Source organism: Urocitellus parryii, chromosome 15, assembly GCF_045843805.1.
Source record: "Urocitellus parryii isolate mUroPar1 chromosome 15, mUroPar1.hap1, whole genome shotgun sequence".
Taxonomy (NCBI): domain Eukaryota; kingdom Metazoa; phylum Chordata; class Mammalia; order Rodentia; family Sciuridae; genus Urocitellus; species Urocitellus parryii.
Window position 1 is genome coordinate 7,625,384 of NC_135545.1, and position 16,686 is coordinate 7,642,069.

The 16,686-nt window shown below is 55.9% G+C and overlaps 2 protein-coding genes across 2 annotated transcripts; one reads left to right on the plus strand and one right to left on the minus strand.

Annotated features, from left to right (window-relative positions):
• Nucleotides 1–481: 481 nt before the first annotated feature.
• LOC113194990 (galactoside 2-alpha-L-fucosyltransferase SEC1-like) lies at nt 482–3,250 on the minus strand. The gene is made up of 2 exons (XM_026406343.2): nt 3,204–3,250; nt 482–1,503 (listed from the first exon to the last, which is right to left on the minus strand). Exons 1-2 carry the CDS (start codon nt 3,208–3,210, stop codon nt 482–484), a joined length of 1,029 nt encoding a protein of 342 aa, XP_026262128.2. The 5' UTR covers nt 3,211–3,250.
• Nucleotides 3,251–10,115: 6,865 nt separating this feature from the next.
• Ntn5 (netrin 5) lies at nt 10,116–16,020 on the plus strand. Its single transcript, XM_026406415.2, has 6 exons — nt 10,116–10,758; nt 13,228–13,416; nt 13,588–13,737; nt 14,067–14,120; nt 14,292–14,372; nt 15,662–16,020. Exons 1-6 carry the CDS (start codon nt 10,125–10,127, stop codon nt 16,018–16,020), a joined length of 1,467 nt encoding a protein of 488 aa, XP_026262200.2. The 5' UTR covers nt 10,116–10,124.
• Nucleotides 16,021–16,686: the final 666 nt, after the last annotated feature.

The window sequence follows — 16,686 nt, forward strand, 5'->3', positions numbered from 1 at the left end:
TTCTGTCATGGGAAGGCCCATGGATGCAAAGCCTTGAGTTCCTGGAGCTCCAGGGCAGGAATGGCCTCCACGGAACCCCCTAGGATCTGATATGGAACATGGGGACTCTATGCTACCAGTGCTGCAACAAAGTAAGGTTCTGTGTGAGAGCGCTCCAGGCACTCATCAGGCCACATACCTGGCGAGTGGGTATGATCCACTGGCCCTCAGCAACCAGGACCTTCCCATACCCACACATCCCACGAGTCATAAGCAAGAGCCCTACACGAACTTGTGGATTCTCATGTGTTACTGCTAAGTTCTGCCTGCGTTCATCTTCAAGGTGCCACACTAAGGCACAGAAAGATGAAGACATTTGTCCAAGGTCACTCAGTATGAAGTGGAAAAGGCAAATTCAAATACCACCTGAACTCCACATTCTGAATTGCAATCCCCCCCACAACACACCCCAGAGGCCCAGGACAGGGAGGGGTAAGCAGGTCTAGAGGCTGCTCTGCTGGGCCTGTCTGAGGTCCGCAGCAATGCCCACCCATTCTGGCAGGAAAGCCGCCTGTGGCTTAAAGACCATATGGAACGGGGAGTTGGGCAGGGTGAAGTTGGCCAGGTAGACAGTGTCCCCACCTGTGAGATAGGCGGCCCAGATCCCGAAGGTGCCCACGGTGATGATGCTGTGGTTGCACTGTGTGAGCAGCGCAAAGTCCTTGGCGGGGGAGCCTTGAAGGCCATTGCCAGCAAACACCACGTCTCCAGGAGAGCTGTCGATGCTCTGCCGGCACCAGGCCATGTCGTCACTGGTGACCACGAAGACGGGGGAACGGTAGCGGGCTCGGAACCAGTCCAGGGCCTGCTGCAGGTAGCCTCTGTCGGCCAGCACGCCCTTCCACACCTGCGGCATGACACGAATGTAGTCCCCCCGGCGCACGTGCACTCCCACAAAGGTCATCCGCCAGGCCTGCGTGGCCTGCAGGGCCTGGAGGAACCGCTGGGCCTCCTGGCGCACGTGCTCGTGCAGGCTGAACTCCTGCAGGATCTCCTGGCGCAGGTGGTGGTAGAAGGTCCAGGAGCAGGGGTAGCCCGTGAGGCGGACGTAGCGCCCCGGGATGTGGCGGTACTGCTCCTCCATCCAGTCGTTGAGGTGGTAGTTCTGCCACGGGATGCTGCGGGCCGTGGCGCTGTGCAGGACGGGCAGCGTGATCCTGAAGATGGGAGCCAGCGTGCTGTGCATCTGCGCAGGGACGTAGGCGGGCCGCCCATTGAGCTTAGCGAGGGCGTACAGCGTGGCGTACTGGCCCATCTGGTTCCCCAGGCGGCCTTTGGAGTTGATAGTGAACATGCCCTCCTGGGGGTGGTGTCTGGGGACCACAACCACCTGGGCTGAATATGCCCAGGGGGCAGGTACCAGAGCCAGGCGCCGGTGGCAGTGGAAGATGGTGGACACCACAAAGACAACAAAAAGGAAGTAGAAGGTGGAGAGGGACGGGCAGGTGGCTCCAAACCCTTTGGCTGCAGGGAGAGAGAGGACAAGAGTCAGGAGGGGCGAGTGGGGTGCAAGCCACGCTCACTGCTTCCAGTTCAGGATCCCCAGGCGTTGGCAGTCTGAAGTGCCATGCACGCAGGCCTGACAGCACAAATAGGGCGTCCTCCCGCAAGTGCAGGCCCCGCCCAGGCCCTTACCAGCATCACACCTGACCGGCCAAGTTCCTGTACCTCTTAAGCTTTTCTCACCTATTAGGGTGAGTAGGTCCACCATTTGGAAACACTTATACCCAGCCGTATTCTACCTGCAGTTGCAGCTAGTTCTATGGTCCGACCTGACAGCACTACCTCATGGAGTTGCATGAGAATTAAATGTGATACAGTGGTTCTCTCCTTTCATTTTACACAGATTTGACTACTCAAGGTCAAATGTGGTCTGAAAATACTGAATGGGAAATTCCAGAAATAAGCAATTCAGCTGGACAAGGTGGCACACACTGCTAATCCCTGCGACTTGGAAGGCTGAGGCAGGAGGGTCTCAAGTTCAAAGCCGGACTCTGCAACTTTGCAAGGTCCTGTCTCAAAATAAAAAATAAGAAGGAATGGGGATGTGGCTCCATGGATAAGCACCCCTGGGTTCAATCCCTGGCATTAAAAAAAAAAGCAATTTATAAACTTTAGATTTCATGATGAACCTTTCACCTTCCCACTCTGCCAAGTTGTTCCCTCTGTCCTGCGTGTTCACACTGAGAAGCTCCCCACCTGTCAGTCACCAGGGACTGTCTGTCAGCATCCCAGCACCTGTGTTCAAGTCACACTTATTTCACTACATAATGGCTCCGAAGTGCAAGAACAGTGGTGCCGACAGTTCAGATACGCCAAAGAGAAGCCACAGAAGGCTTCCTTTAAGGGAACAAGTGTAAGTAAGTACAATAAGGCAGCTAATAGGTAGAGACAGGTCACATTCTCCTCTTGTGTCAGTGTACTGTTATAACTGTCCTACTTGTTAGCTATGGCTGCTCATCTCTTACTGTGCCCAATTTAGAAAACTCAAGCTTCATCACAGGCATCTATGTACATGCAAAAAAAACAGTATATTTAGGGTTGGGCACACCTGTGGTTTCAGCATCCACTGGGGAACTGGGAATGTAGCCCGCTCCCTGGTCCTGCCAGCCAGAGGACTTCTGTGCCTTTGTAATGTACTTCAGTGCAAGCACACAGAAAAACTCGTACATGTTGTAAAATAAATACTTCCAGACAACAGTGCTAAAGGCAGAGAAGCAAACAGAACCAAGGAGACGAATCCTTGCTCCACCACCTTAGCGCAGCGTGTCCCAGTGGTTGAGCAGAGGCAGTTCACTGGCAGGCTCGGCCCCCTGCTGGCCAGCAGCCCTGAGTGCAGCTAGGTTCTGACCTCCCGGGCCTCAGTCTCCTCCTTATATAACATGGGACTAGCCAAGGCACCCACAATGCTAAGTGCCAAGTGTTTCCTGTTGCTGTTAGCAGGTGTGAGGGTTTTGAGCTGCCTGAACAGTCCTGATCCCACTGAATCTGGATAGGCTCCTGCCTGCCTCACCCAGTCAAATGTGGTAAAAGTACCACAGTGCTGGTTTCTGGCCCAGGACCCAAGGGACTAGCAACTGCCACCTCCTTCCTCCAGAATATAGTTAGCTTTTAAATGTAGATTTGCAGGGCTGGGGATGGAGCTCAAGCGGTAACGCGCTCACCTGGCATGCGTGCGGCCCGGGTTCAATCCTCAGCACCACATACAAACAAAGATGTTGTGTCCGCCAAAAACTAAAAAAAAATAAATAAATATTAAAATTCTCTCTCTCTTAAAAAATAAATAAATGTAGATTTGCAGTAAGCAACCCTCTTCTTTTTTTGGTAACCACTTTACTGAGATGTAATCACATACATTTAAAGTGTATAATTTTGTTTACAGCAGTTCAATTCACAGTAGCTAAACTGTGGAACCAACTTAGGTGCCCTTCAACAGATAAATGCATAAAGAAACTGTGGTACATATACACAATGGAATATTACTCAGCCTTAATGAAGAATGAAATAATGGCATTTGCAGGTAAATGGATTGAGCTGGAGAGTATCTTTTTTTAAAATATTTATTTATTTTTTTACGTATAGATGGACACAACACAATGCCTTTATTTTTATGTGGTGCTGAGGATTGAACCCGGGTCCCGCCCATGCTAGGCGAGCGCTCCACCATTAAGCCACAATCCCAGCCCCTGGAGAGTATCTTGCTAAGGGAATAAGCCAATCCCAAAGAACCAAAGGCCAATATGTGAATGTTGATCCATAATGTTGCCAACATGTGAGATGTGAAATGTTGATCCATAATTGGAGGGTGGGGCAAATGAAGAATGGAGAAACTTTGGATTGGGAAGAGGGAGTGAGGGGAGGGGAGGGGGTATGGGGGGGGAGATGGTAGAATGAAATGAACATTATTACCCCATTACTCTATATACAAATGGTATGACTCTGCATCATGTACAACCAGAGAAACGAAGTTGTGCTCCATTTGTATAAAATGAGTTGAAATGCATTCTGCTGTCATGTACAACTAATTAGAATAGTAATAAAATAAAGTGTATAATTTTGCTTTATACAGTAGTGCATGCCTATAATCCCAGCTTTTCTGGAGACTGAGGCAGGAGGATTGCAAGTTAGAGACCAGCCTCAGCAACTTAGCAAAACCCATCTCACAGTAAAAATTAAAAAGGCTGGGGTAGAGCATCCTGGGTTCAATCCCCAGTACTATCCCCCCCCCCAAAAAAAGTGCACAATTTCACAGCTTTCAGTATATTTTCTAACTTTTAAAATACCTACATCAAGGGCTGGGGATGTGGCTCAAGCATGCGCGGGGCGCTGGGTTCCATCCTCAGCACCACATAAAAATAAAGATGTTGTGTCCATCAAAAAACTAAAATTGCTAGCAAATCAAAAAAAAACTTTGTTAAAAAAAAATATCTACATCATCCCCAAAAGAAACCCTACACCTTTAACCACCTCACTTCCACCCTCCTGCCTTCCCCTCCAACTAAGGTCCTTTGGATTTTCTCTTTTCCTGTCTCTGTGGATTTGCCGATTCTGGGCTTCGTGTAACGAAAGCGAAGGCCACGCGTGGTCTGTGTCTGGAGTCCTCCACTTGGTGCCCTCGAGCTCTGCAGGCCCACCCAGGTGGCCTGTGTCAGTGCTTCACTGCTCTGTGGTGGCTAAGAACGTGTCGGCTCTGGGGGCCCCATCTTGCCTGGTCATCCTCAGCTGGTGGGCACTCCGGTCGCTGTCCCGTATGTCCATGAGGCTCCTGTGTGAGCTCTGCGAGTGTGGTCTTCATGTCCCTCAGGTATCTGCCTGGCAGTGGCACTGCTGGGCCACCGAGTCACTGTGGTCAGTCATTTGGCCTTCAGGTCGGTCCTGCCCTGGCTCCACTAGACTTGACTGGGCTCTGTGACCGTGGCTCCCTGTCCCTCTGAAGGAATAGATGACCTCTCTCCAGGGCTCCCACCCAGTCTTCACTCCCAGCTCCACTTTTTCTCTCCCCTCATTCACTCTTCTGACCAGCTCTGGAGTTCCTCAGGATGCCTCCGTTCTCATCCTCCTATATGCAAGGGCGCCTTCCTTTATTAGTCTGAGCCCTTTGGGAAATCTGAACATTGTTGGCTCTCTTTGAATGCCTCAAGTTTAATATGGCTCCCCAAAGAGGTCAGTAAGCTCTTATAAGAGACATGACTCCTTCTTCCCTGTACACACACACACACACACACAGAGAGAGAGAGAGAGAGAGAGAGAGAGAGAGAGAGGCACAAGAAATGCTTTGTTGGCTGCTTCAGATTCCAAAAAGCAAGTTAAATCTGAGCCCCTCTTCTCTGAGCTGATGAAAATTCCGTCCCATCTGTTTCTTTTTTTTTTTAAATAGGATCCTTGTCTTATTTTATTTTTTTTTAGAGAGAGAGACAGAGAGAGAGAATTTTAATATTTATTTTTTAGTTTTCGGCAGACACAACATCTTTGTTGGTATGTGGTGCTGAGGATCGAACCCGGGCCGCACGCATGCCAGGCGAGCGCGCTACCGCTTGAGCCACATCCCATCTGTTTCTATACCACCCGCCCAACTCAAGGTTCTTCCACTGAGAGAAGCTAATGCTGCTGCAGCCAGGCCCCAGGTGAGTCCCAGGCTGGCACCAGCAGAGCGGGGACCAGAGCCTGGGCCAATTGGGAGGAGACACTGACTCAGGACCAGAGTGCATCCTCCAGGGCCACCTCATGGTGTGTGGCCAGAGTAGCCCCATGGCCTCATGCTCAGAAAGGCTCCCTGGTGGAGTCTGACATCCTGCTGCTGCATCTTGAAGTTCTTTGTAAATGCTGGTCAGGCACCAAGTGGACGACATGCTGCTGGGGCCCTCCAACCCCGTTGCTTGCCCTGAGGGGGCCCTCTGAGCACCATCTACTGGGATCTCCTGCGCTCCCCCTCATGGCTGTTTGTCAGTCTCAACAACCAGGACACCCCCACAGACACTAGCCTGCTGTCCTGCTCCCTATGTCAGTGGAGGGTGGCAGAGACCCACCTGAGCCATTTGGTGCCAACACCTGCCCTGAACTGACTGCACCTATTTGCAGACGTCCCTCTTCTGAGCTCAACACTAATACCATAGCTGATAACAAGACAACCCAGATCCACTGCGGGTGTCACACAGGGCGTGGTCTGGACACTCGCAGCAGGGCCCAGGGGGTGAAGGTCCCAAAGGGAGCACCCCAGTCTTCCAGCTCGGGGATGTTTCCTGGGCTCTGGAGGCTTCTAGACCACCCCCCCTCCTCCCACCTTGCAGGAGCCTTCAGGGCTTCTAATGGCCTGGGGCACTGCGGCTATTAAGAACAAAGGAGGAAGGAGGAGGCCCACAGGGAGGAGAGCTTAGGGACCTCTTGTCCTACAAGGAAAACCAAGGTGGCCTGAGCCTCCGGAGTCTCTACAGCAGGACTCCCTGTGCACCAGCACTTCCAGGGCTACAGGGCTCCTGTCCCAGCACTCAGAGGGGCTGCCCTTGCCTCCTTCAGACCTCAACCCAAATGTTCCCTTGTTGTCCCACTGAAACCTATAGGACCCCCACCACCCCAGCAACCACCCCCTGCTTGCTGGCTTCTCCCCTCACCCCACCCCTCTCCCTTGATGGAACCCAGAGGCTGGGGGACTCTACCACTGAGCCACATACCCAGCCCTTTTTATTTTGAAACAGGGTCTCATTAGGTTGCCCAGACGGGCCTCCAACACTCCCTCTCTTGCCTCAGCTTCCAGAGTCGCTGGGATCACAGGTGTCCTTGCCAGGCCCGGTCCCCTGGCCTGCCTTTGCTCTGAAGCACTTGATACCCTCTAGGAGTTTATAGGAAGAAAGTGCTCAAAAGAAAGTGCCTTTTGTCTCTAGGTGGCCTCTCGAGGGCCAGCGCCCGGAGGTACTGTTCACTGCCCGTCCTGCTGTCATGCAGCAGGAGGAGCGTGCTCAGGACTCCTTGATCAGCTAGTCATGACTCTTGCAATATGCCACACTGTCTCTCACACATCCCTTGCCCAGGTTCCACAAGGCCCCCTCTGACGCGGTCTCTTGGCCCCAATTGGATATGGATTTTTCTTGAAGCTAACCCCTCCTCACAGTTTTAGGAATTAACACCCATCTTTTAAATCTGATGTCCCTGCCCTTGCTCCTCCTGGATTATGTACCTGAGGGTCACCCAGAACCAGAATCATAGTTGCACCCCACCCCAGAGCAGCATGGGGCAGGGAGTACCCTGATCCCTGTCAGGCACAGCCCCGCTGAGCCACAACAAATGCCAGGGTCCTCAAGGCCAAGGAGCAGCCAACGCTGAACACCATCCTGGGACTGGAGGCCTCTGCTTTCCCCAGAGGGAAGCTAGAAAACTTTACTTTTCTAGTCACCACCATTCACATGGGCGATTCAACATTTGCACAAGAATCTAAAAACAAAAGCGGCTGGGGATCAAGGCCCCCTGTTGCTGGGGTGCCTTTGAACCCTGCCCCCGGTGCTCCCCACTTTCTCCCAGGCCCCAGAACCCACAGGCCTGAGGTGCTCTGCTTCTCCACTGCTCTCCCCGCCCTCCCACCCCAGGCATTGAGTTCTTTGAGTTTCCCTGCAGCTGACCTGATCCTTCCAAGAACAGATTTTTAGGACTTGAAAGCAACTGACCTCAACGCTTTGTTAGCCCACAGCCGACACCAGGTTCCTGCGAGGATGAGGAGGGGTGGCTGGGGTCAGCAGAATTCCCCATGGCCAATGCCCCACCTCAGCATGAACAGCCCATAGGTCAGCCCTCCCAAATTGCAGCCGTGGCGCCACACAGCTGAGCCACGCCCTGGGGAGTTGGTAGGCTGGGGCAAGTGGGAGTGGACCCAGGACCCCAGCCACCCATCCTACCTGCCTGGAGCCTCCTCCGCCCACCTGCCTGGGGCCGCCCAGCTGTGGGCCCACCAGGGGCAGCGGTTCTCTGGTCCCACATGGTCTCCGGTAGTGTGGCTGGCAGGGGTCCCTATGGGGAGAGTGTGGCTGTGGTTGGCGAGGGGACTAGGGCGGCGGGGGTGGGGGAGGTGGTGTAGGATTCTGCGGGCTCTGCTCAAAGCTCCCGCCCAGAACCCCCACGAGCCTGGCCTGAGCACAGCTACTCGTCACTCCTTCCTGAGAGCCCACCGCGGCCAGCCGAGCTCCTGCAAAGGCAGCGCAGTGGGGACCGACTACAGGACGCTCTTCTAGTTGCAGGTTTGGCTGACTACAGGGCTTGAGGCTGGGATGGGTTCCCACAAAGGGAGGGAAGCCTGGGTCCCCATAGACCCCACTACCCAAGCCAGGCAGCTGCTGGTCTTCTGGGATCCCATTGGACCTACCTGCTCTTGAAGGGTGGGGTGGGCTACAGGCCCCGAGGGGTAAATGTGGGGATGTGATAGCAGGCACCACGCAGGCAGGGGCTGGTTTCTGTGTCCCAGGAGCACCGGGGTACCCACACCCTGGTTCCCCAGGTGCTAAGGGCCAGAAGGCAGGACTCCCTGAACCACCTAGCAAGGGGGATGTTCTCACACGGGGTGAGAAGGGGGTGAGGGTTCCTTAACAAGGCTGGGGCCCAGGGGCCCAGTGAACTGCCACGAGAGCAAAATGGCGCCAGGCTCACTGGGGACAGTGTCGGTAGTCCGGGGCAGGGGAGGCAGGTCCGCATGGCAACAGCAGTGTGGACTGTGCAGCTTCCCACCAAGGGTGCCCCAGAGACCCCAGCCCAGGTGCCAGCTTGAGTGTGGATTCAGAGCCAGGCAGGAACCCAAGAAAGATCCCTACTCCAAGTGGGCTGCTCCCCGGGCCCTGGTGTTCGGGAGAGAAGGGAGGGGCCAGTTGAGGGCTGAGTCCTTCCCAGCTCCTGCCTTGCCCTGGGGTCTGTCTGGATTTCTGCTCCCCGAGGGGGATCTGGCATCTGGCACCCTCCTCTCCCACCCTCCTGCTTGTCTCTGCTCCCTCATTACCCACCACCCCCAACATCTGCTCCCCCATCTGCTCCAGGGACCTGAGGACGGGTGGAGAGTGTGGGGACTCTGATTCCTGGGCCCCGCTAAGGCCTAGAGTGGCTGGTGGGATGAGATGATCAGAAAGTACCAGAAATCTAACCTCAGAATCCCACTCCAGGTACTCCAGGGAACCCAAGCATTTGCCTTCCCAGCCCCACAGGATTATGCAGACCCAATTTTCAGCCCCAGAGAGATCCTGGCTGCCACCCACCCCTAGGCCACCATCCTGCCCTTTGCACTGGGGTGGCTGAGAAAGGGTTAAGGAGCTGGGGGTGGGTGGCAGGGAGGCCTGTGTTTGGTGATAATCCCCTCCGTGCCCAGGGTGTGGAGAACAAGGTTAGGGCCCCACATGGGAAAGGGCCTCCCTCTGATCCCTGTGGGCTGGGGCCTCAGCCGGCTTCAGATCCCCCCACCCTGCTGCTTCTGATCCCTGCAGGGGGGTGGGGCACCTCCAGCTCTGCCCACCCCCACCCCAGGCCTGTGGTCTGTCTGCTGTCCATGGCTGTCCCAGAGTGTCACCTGCTTGCCCCTTTGGCCCCCAGGATCTCCCACCTTCCTGTGAACTCTGGGTGCCCAGCCCTGTCCTGTCTCTGCCTCCCACGTCTGGACCTTCCCGTGGGTCTCTTCACCCATCTCTCTGTCTCTGCTTCTGTCTTTTCTCTGTTTCTTTGTCTCTGAGTCCTCCTCTCTCTCTCTCTCTGCTTTCCCCAGCCCTGTTCCCCGTGTCTCTCTGGGTTTCCGCATCTGTGGCCTCTGCTGGTCCACCCCTCACCCACTCCCCAGAGGCCCTGCTCTTTCGACACTGACGGATAACTCTGGGGTGTTAAGCTACGGATTAGTTCAGGCAAAATTCTCGATTTTGCTTGCGTTCTTTCCCCTCTGGGTTATGTAAACAGTGATTCTCCCCAGATGGAACTATTTTCCTCGCTTCAAAGCAGTCGGGGAGGGGATTTGGGTAGGGCTGGGGTGGAATGCTGGGGTTCCCCAGGGCACCTTGGGGAGCAGGGTGGAGACTGATGGCTGAGGTCCCACCCAGCCACCTCTCCTCCTAGGTGCTGGCTCTACTGGGATCATGCCCGTGACCTTTGCCCTCTTGTTCCTCCTAAGCCGGGCAACCTCGGACCCATGCTATGATCCAGGGGGACGCCCTCGCTTCTGCCTTCCACCAGTGACCCAGCTGACAGGTGGCATAGCAGCCTCCTGCCCCCAGTCCTGTACCCTTTCCCCAGGGACTAGTCCTGGCCCTGGGGCCACCTGCAATGGCAGTCTGACCCTGGATTTGGATGGCCCCTTCCTCCTGACGTCTGTCAGTCTGCGCTTCTGCACCCCAGGACCCCCAGCCCTAGTTCTGTCTGCGGCCTGGGCTGCAGGGGGTCCCTGGAGGCCTCTGTGGCGCAGACCTGCCTGGCCTGGGGCTTTGGGGGGTCCTGAGAGGGTCATCTTTCGCTCCCCACCAGGCCCTAAGGCCAGGGTGGTGGCCAGCCACCTCCGTGTGGAGTTTGGAGGCCGAGCAGGGCTGGCAGCAGCTGGCGTGAGAGGCCGCTGCCAGTGCCATGGCCACGCGGCCCGCTGTGCTGCCCGCGCCCGGCCTCCGCGCTGCCGCTGCCGCCACCACACCACCGGCCCAGGGTGCGAGAGCTGCCGCCCATCCCACCGAGACTGGCCCTGGAGGCCTGCCACGCCCCGGCACCCCCACCCCTGCCTGCGTGAGTCCTGGGGCCCCCTTGCAACTTGTTGGTCCTGTGTCCCCAAGGGCACAGGATGCTATCATCCGTCCCTGGCTGGGTGCAGGTGCTCAGGTAGCAGACTGGGCAGAGGGACATTTCCTGACTCCAGCCAACCTCACAACAATCACGAAACGTGCCAGCTCGGCGCGGCATCAAGCCCATTTCTAGATGAGCAGGCAAGGCTGGAGGCTGGGAGTCCTTTGCACAAAGACACACAGCTACCATGAGTGGCAGAACCAGGACCCGAGCTCAGGATGTCCAGGGCCTCAGCTCCCGCTTGCCAAACTCCCACTGGGTGCTGTCACCTGAGTGCTCTAGGGTGGCAGACAGAAGCCCAGTCTCGCAGCTCAGATTGCCTGGGTGTGAAACCCAGCCCCTCTGCTTACCAGCTGAGTGACCTCGGGCAAGTGACTTAACATCTCTGTTTCACTTCCTTCCCTCCCCTGAAAAGTGGGAATAGTAACAGTGCTTCCTTAAGGTGGAAGTGGAAATCCAGTGAACTGACACACAAAAGCCTCCAGAGCAGAGTCCAGTCCACACCTGGCAGAAGGAAAGCTTCCTGAGCACCTGCCATGTTACCATTCCCTGGCAAAGGAAGGAGAGCCCCAAGGGGACAGACAGGTCACTTGACTTCAAGTCTGAGTGCCAGCAAGGAGCAGGGCTGAGACCCTTCACAGGGAGTCACACCTTCCTAGAAGCTACCACACACTGGGCCACCAGCCAATAATTACCCCCAGCTTCTCCTTGATGCCCATTCCCTTCAGGTGCTCCCAGGCTGCAGCTTCTAAGGTCAAGGCCCCTCCTCAGAGACCTGGTCAGCTCTTCCCACCCCACTGTGACCCTGGGTAGAGCCCAGTCCTCTACCTCCATGCGTGGGACATACTGTACCAGCAGATCATCCTAGTGGCCTCAGCTCCCAACCCTCTTCTGCCCCTACTAGAGACTTCCCTGGGGGCCAGGAGGCCACCATGTTCCAGTTCTCTGCTCCCCACTGCACTAGGGCCTCCATCTGGCAGCCCCACCGGGCCTCTGGAGCAGCCAAGTCTGACCTGCTCCATCAGCCCTCCTCAGGGAAGTGAGCAAGGGAGACTCACATGTCCTGAGGGTGGGACAGGCTTCATTCTGGGCCCGGGAGCTGGGAGGTTGTCCCTCCGAATGGCCACTCAGGCTGGGTAGGGCATTGCCCTCCAAACTTGGGTGAGAGATTGACAGCACTGTGGTGTGGGGTGGGTGGACAGGTGAGGCTAACTCCTGGGGCTGAGCAGCAGCTTTACAGACATGGCATGCAGACTCCCACTCCCCAGGTCCGAGTTTCCCAGGTGGCGGGGTGCAAGGTGAAGTGATCCCCTCAAGTCAGATAATCTGAGTGGCACTGACACCTCTCATGTACCCCCAAACCCTGGGAGTCAGAGGTGGAGATCCCCACTAGACAGGGAGCAAACCAAGGCTCAGAGCAAGTCGTTTCTCAGAGAACACACAGCCAGCTCTGCACTACGGCTCCTGGACTCCCAGGCACCTGACAGAGCAGGCCCCTCAACCCCCTTAAACCCAGGTAACTTCAAGGATGGTCTAGGCACCTCCTGCCTCAACAGCGCACTCTGGGGCGCTCACCAGAAATACAGATCTTTAGCCCAGCAGCTGCTCAGAGAGTGGGCCCTGGATTTATATTGTTTTCTTAAAATGGGGCCCTGGTAATTCCTAAAGCAGTAAGGCTTAAGGGCTACTGCCTTCAAAAACCTGATAAATGCCACCAGCAAAATAGACTGTCCTCAGATGAGCCACATGGAAGCACCCGAGTGTGGTTGCTAAGAACACAGCCTCTGAAGCCAGGATGCCTGGGTTCAAATCCTGCCTCTGACTACCACCCAGCTGTGCTACCTTGGGGCAGTGACTTCACCTCTCTGTGTCTGTTTTCCTATCTGCAAATTGGGGATGATGATAGTGGTAGCTTCACAGCCCTTTGGGGATGAAATACATCAATCACTTAGCACCTGGCATCTGACATGCGGAAGCACTCATCAGCAAGTACTTGCTCTGTGCCAGCCCCGAGTTAAGCACTTTCTATCTGCTTTATCTCACGTAAGCCTCATGAAATAAACACTACAAATGCCATTCTGCAGCCGAGGAAACCAAGCTCTGGAACACAATCAGAGGCAGACAGCGTCTGAGCTCACTGCCCACCCAGAGCTGCCCTTCCTCTTTTAGCACCACAGTTTCACAGTGCCACTCAGGAAGTCCCCAGGTCCCCTCCTGCTCACCCACTTCTGGACCAATATCCCATTTTAGAATGAGAATGAAGATGCTCTGGGACCCAGGCTCACCCAGAAGTTCCAGGCTGCGTCTTTTACACCATACCCTCACTTTTTTCCTTTCCTGAGGGCAGGGCAGTGGGGAGAGGGCTGGAAACAGAGAGCCCGGCCCTCATGTGCCCTCCCCCACTCGCTCTAGCCTGCTCCTGCAACCAGCATGCTCGACGCTGCCGGTTCAACTCTGAGCTGTTCAGGCTGTCTGGTGGCCGGAGTGGGGGTGTCTGTGAACGGTGCCGCCACCACACAGCTGGGCGACACTGCCACTACTGCCAGCCAGGGTTCTGGAGGGATCCCAGCCAGCCTATCACCAGCCGAAAGGCCTGCAGGGGTGAGTGTGGCCAGGCCCAGAGGGCAAGGATGCAGGGCCTGGACTCCTGGGTCTGAGGGAGGAAGGGCTGGGACCTGGATTCCTGGGTCTTGGGGAGGAGGGGCATGCAGATTTGGTAAGGAGCATCTGGGTCCCAGGTACCCCATGTCCCCAGTTCCTTTCCACATGTAGCCTGCCAGTGCCACCCCATTGGGGCAACAGGAGGCACCTGCAACCAGACCAGTGGGCAGTGCTCCTGCAAATTAGGGGTCACAGGCCTGACGTGCAGTCGCTGTGGTCCTGGCTACCAGCAGAGCCGCTCCCCTCGGATGCCCTGCCAGCGTGAGTCCTGAGGGGCAGGGCCACAAGTCCTGAGTAGGGAGGGGAGGAGACAGTCCAGATCTCAGTGGATGAATGTGGTGGGACAAGTGACCTTAAGAAATGGGAACCAGGGGTTGGAGACTAAACTCTGAGCCTCAGGGATACAGTCCTGAAATTCCAGATTCTTTAGTCTTAGGGAGAAGGGGTTAGGGTCCTGAACTTCTGGTCCTGAAAGAAGAAGGGGTAGGGGTCCAGACTCCTGGGTCCTGGGAGAAGAGAGCAAGAGATCCTTGCAATCCTTGGGGAGCGTGGCTAAGAGGTTAAATTAAATTTCTCCTTTGGTCTCCCAGGAATTCCAGAAGCAACAACCATCTTTGCTACTACACCTGGTGCTTCCAGCTCTGGTAAGGCAGGCTGGCACAGAGATCCCCAGGCAGTAAGAGGGGTCAGGGATGGACTGATTGGGACCCAGAGTCACCAGGGGTGTGGGCACCCTGGCTGTCAATCAAGGAGGACTGGAGGATGGGTGGTGCAGAAGGCTGTGGCCCAGGTCTCAGAAGCCTGACCCTCCCCAGACCCTCAGTGTCAAAACTACTGCAATATTTCGGATACCAGAGTACACATGAGCCTTCAGAGATACTGCCAGCAGGACTATGGTGAGTGCTGGGGGGAAAGGGGGCCATGGCTGTCCAGATGACCTGACGACTGCCTTCAGGCAGCACCCTCTCTGGCCTTCAATTTCCTCATCTTAAATGCAAGGGGAACTGAATTCTAAGGCCCTTCCCAATCCAGGATCTGATGGGACATGAATGGGGGGAGGAACAGTGAGGAAGGGGTCTTCACTACCTTCTTGTATCTCCTCTTCTCCTGGATTCTTGGGCTTGCAGAGTTTCACCCGCCTCTTCAGCCCAACATCTCTGAGGGACAGAAGGCAAGAGGAACTGGTTGAGTGAAAGGGCCCCTGCTCTGTTCTGCCTATCTCAGACCCCTTCCCTTTCTCTTCAGGGTTCCAGATAGCTAAGCCTTTGCTGGGTCCCCACAAAAGCCCACCTCTTGGTTCACTAATCTATTAGCCCACACTAGTCCCAAGACGCTGGGGCTGATGACCTCAGGTAACAGCTCACAGACATGCAGGAGTTCAGCTCAGCCCACAAATCCAGAACAACCCCTTCTATCTCCCCCCCGTATAGAGGATCCAGGATTCCTCCACCCTCAAGATCATGCTCTGGTCACTAGTGTCCTAGGCCTGAAGAAGTTTGTGATGGGTTCACCTGGGCCTTTTCCTCCCCTCTTACAGGGATCTCCTGCCCCACAGACCCAGCCCTCAACACTGTCCGACCTCATACTCGCCCAAATTACAACTAATGTGATCTCAACCCTCAGATTTCAGGGACTAACTTCACCCTTTTATCTACTCAAATTCATCCCAGAGTCCTTCCCCTGGCAACACCCCTCTTGCACAAGGGCTTCTCTCCTGATACCTTCTAAACCTACTGCATTAAATACCCTAGAACTGCTGCTTTGTCCCGAGCCCCACCTACTGTAGGTGTCCCCATCCACTCTCCCTTCAATATAAGTCCTAGATCTGCTGCCTCTAATATGACCCCCAAAGCCTGACCCAACACACCCCAGGCTCCCAGCCAGGATCCTTTCCCTATCTGGCCTCCCCTTTGTTGGGCAGCACACAGCCTCGCCCTTCCCAACCTTAATCTTGGAATCCACCTTGTAAATCCTAACCCCGCTCCCTTCTAATCTCTCCCCGGCTCCTGGACTGTGTCTCCTGGGGCAGGCCTGACCCTCACTACCCAGGGCCACTTCCAGTCCTCTCACCTTTAAGGGGTCAAGGTCTCTCTCCCATGATCCAGGAAGGCCACCCCCGCCCCGGGCCCACCCGACCAGGCTGATCCCACTGCACCACCCACGCCTGACACCTCCCTCCCCGCAGTTCTGCACGCTCAGGTGCTGGCGTTGGAGACGGCCGGCCCTGCATGGCGACGGCTGGCAGTGCGGGTGCTGGCCGTGTACAAGCAGCGGGCGCGGCCTGTGCAACGGGGCGGCCAGGACGTCTGGGTGCCCGGCGCCGACCTGGCCTGCGGCTGCCTGCGCCTACAACCCGGCACCGACTACCTGCTGCTGGGCAGCGCGGCTGGAAACCCGGACCCCGAGCGCCTCGTCCTAGATCGCTACGGCCTCGCACTGCCCTGGAGGCCGCCCTGGGCCCGGCCGCTGAGGCGGCGACAGCAGGAGGAGCGTGCAGGGGGCTGCCGCGGCCTGGAAACTCCCTCACCCAACCCTAGGCCTTAACACTAACCAGGGCGCGCGAGGCGTCGACGCCCAGCAATGCGGAACCTGCCACGCAGCCTTCCTCAGCCGCGCGCGTCCTGAGAGAACCAATCAGAAGCCACGGAGCGCCTTACGTCACCGGCACGCGCCAGCAACGCGCAGGCGCAGGAGATTTTTCACCAGAAGGCGCCTGAGCCGGATTTTGGTCCCGTGGCCCTTCGTTTGACTTGTGACACACGCAGTTAATTACCCACAATAAAGTCTCAAATCTTGAGGAATTTCGTCCTCAGAGCCCAGATCTGTACTGGGAGAGTTTCTAGGGGCAAATGAAGATGGTCTTGAGGAATCTGCCCAGCTGAAGTTTTCCCCGGGCTCCCTGAGACAAAGTGGCCAATCCCCTGAAAGAACTCCTGTGGCATCACCGGGTGCTTAAGGACAGGCCCAAAGAGGGGCGTGTCTGGAAAAGGCGGGAAATTTAACTTCCTTAAAAGGGACCATGGTTCCCAATTTCCAGAAAGTTCCAGATTTAGTAATTTTTCATTTCTGAGGGACCTCTGGAAAGTCTCTGAGGAAGGAATAAGGGGACTTTGAGTGAATGTCTGAAGAAGGTTCTGATGGGTTCACCTGGGCTTCAAGTGCAGCCTGTACCCTTTCCTGAGAGCTGCAGAGTAGTAGGACATCACTCGG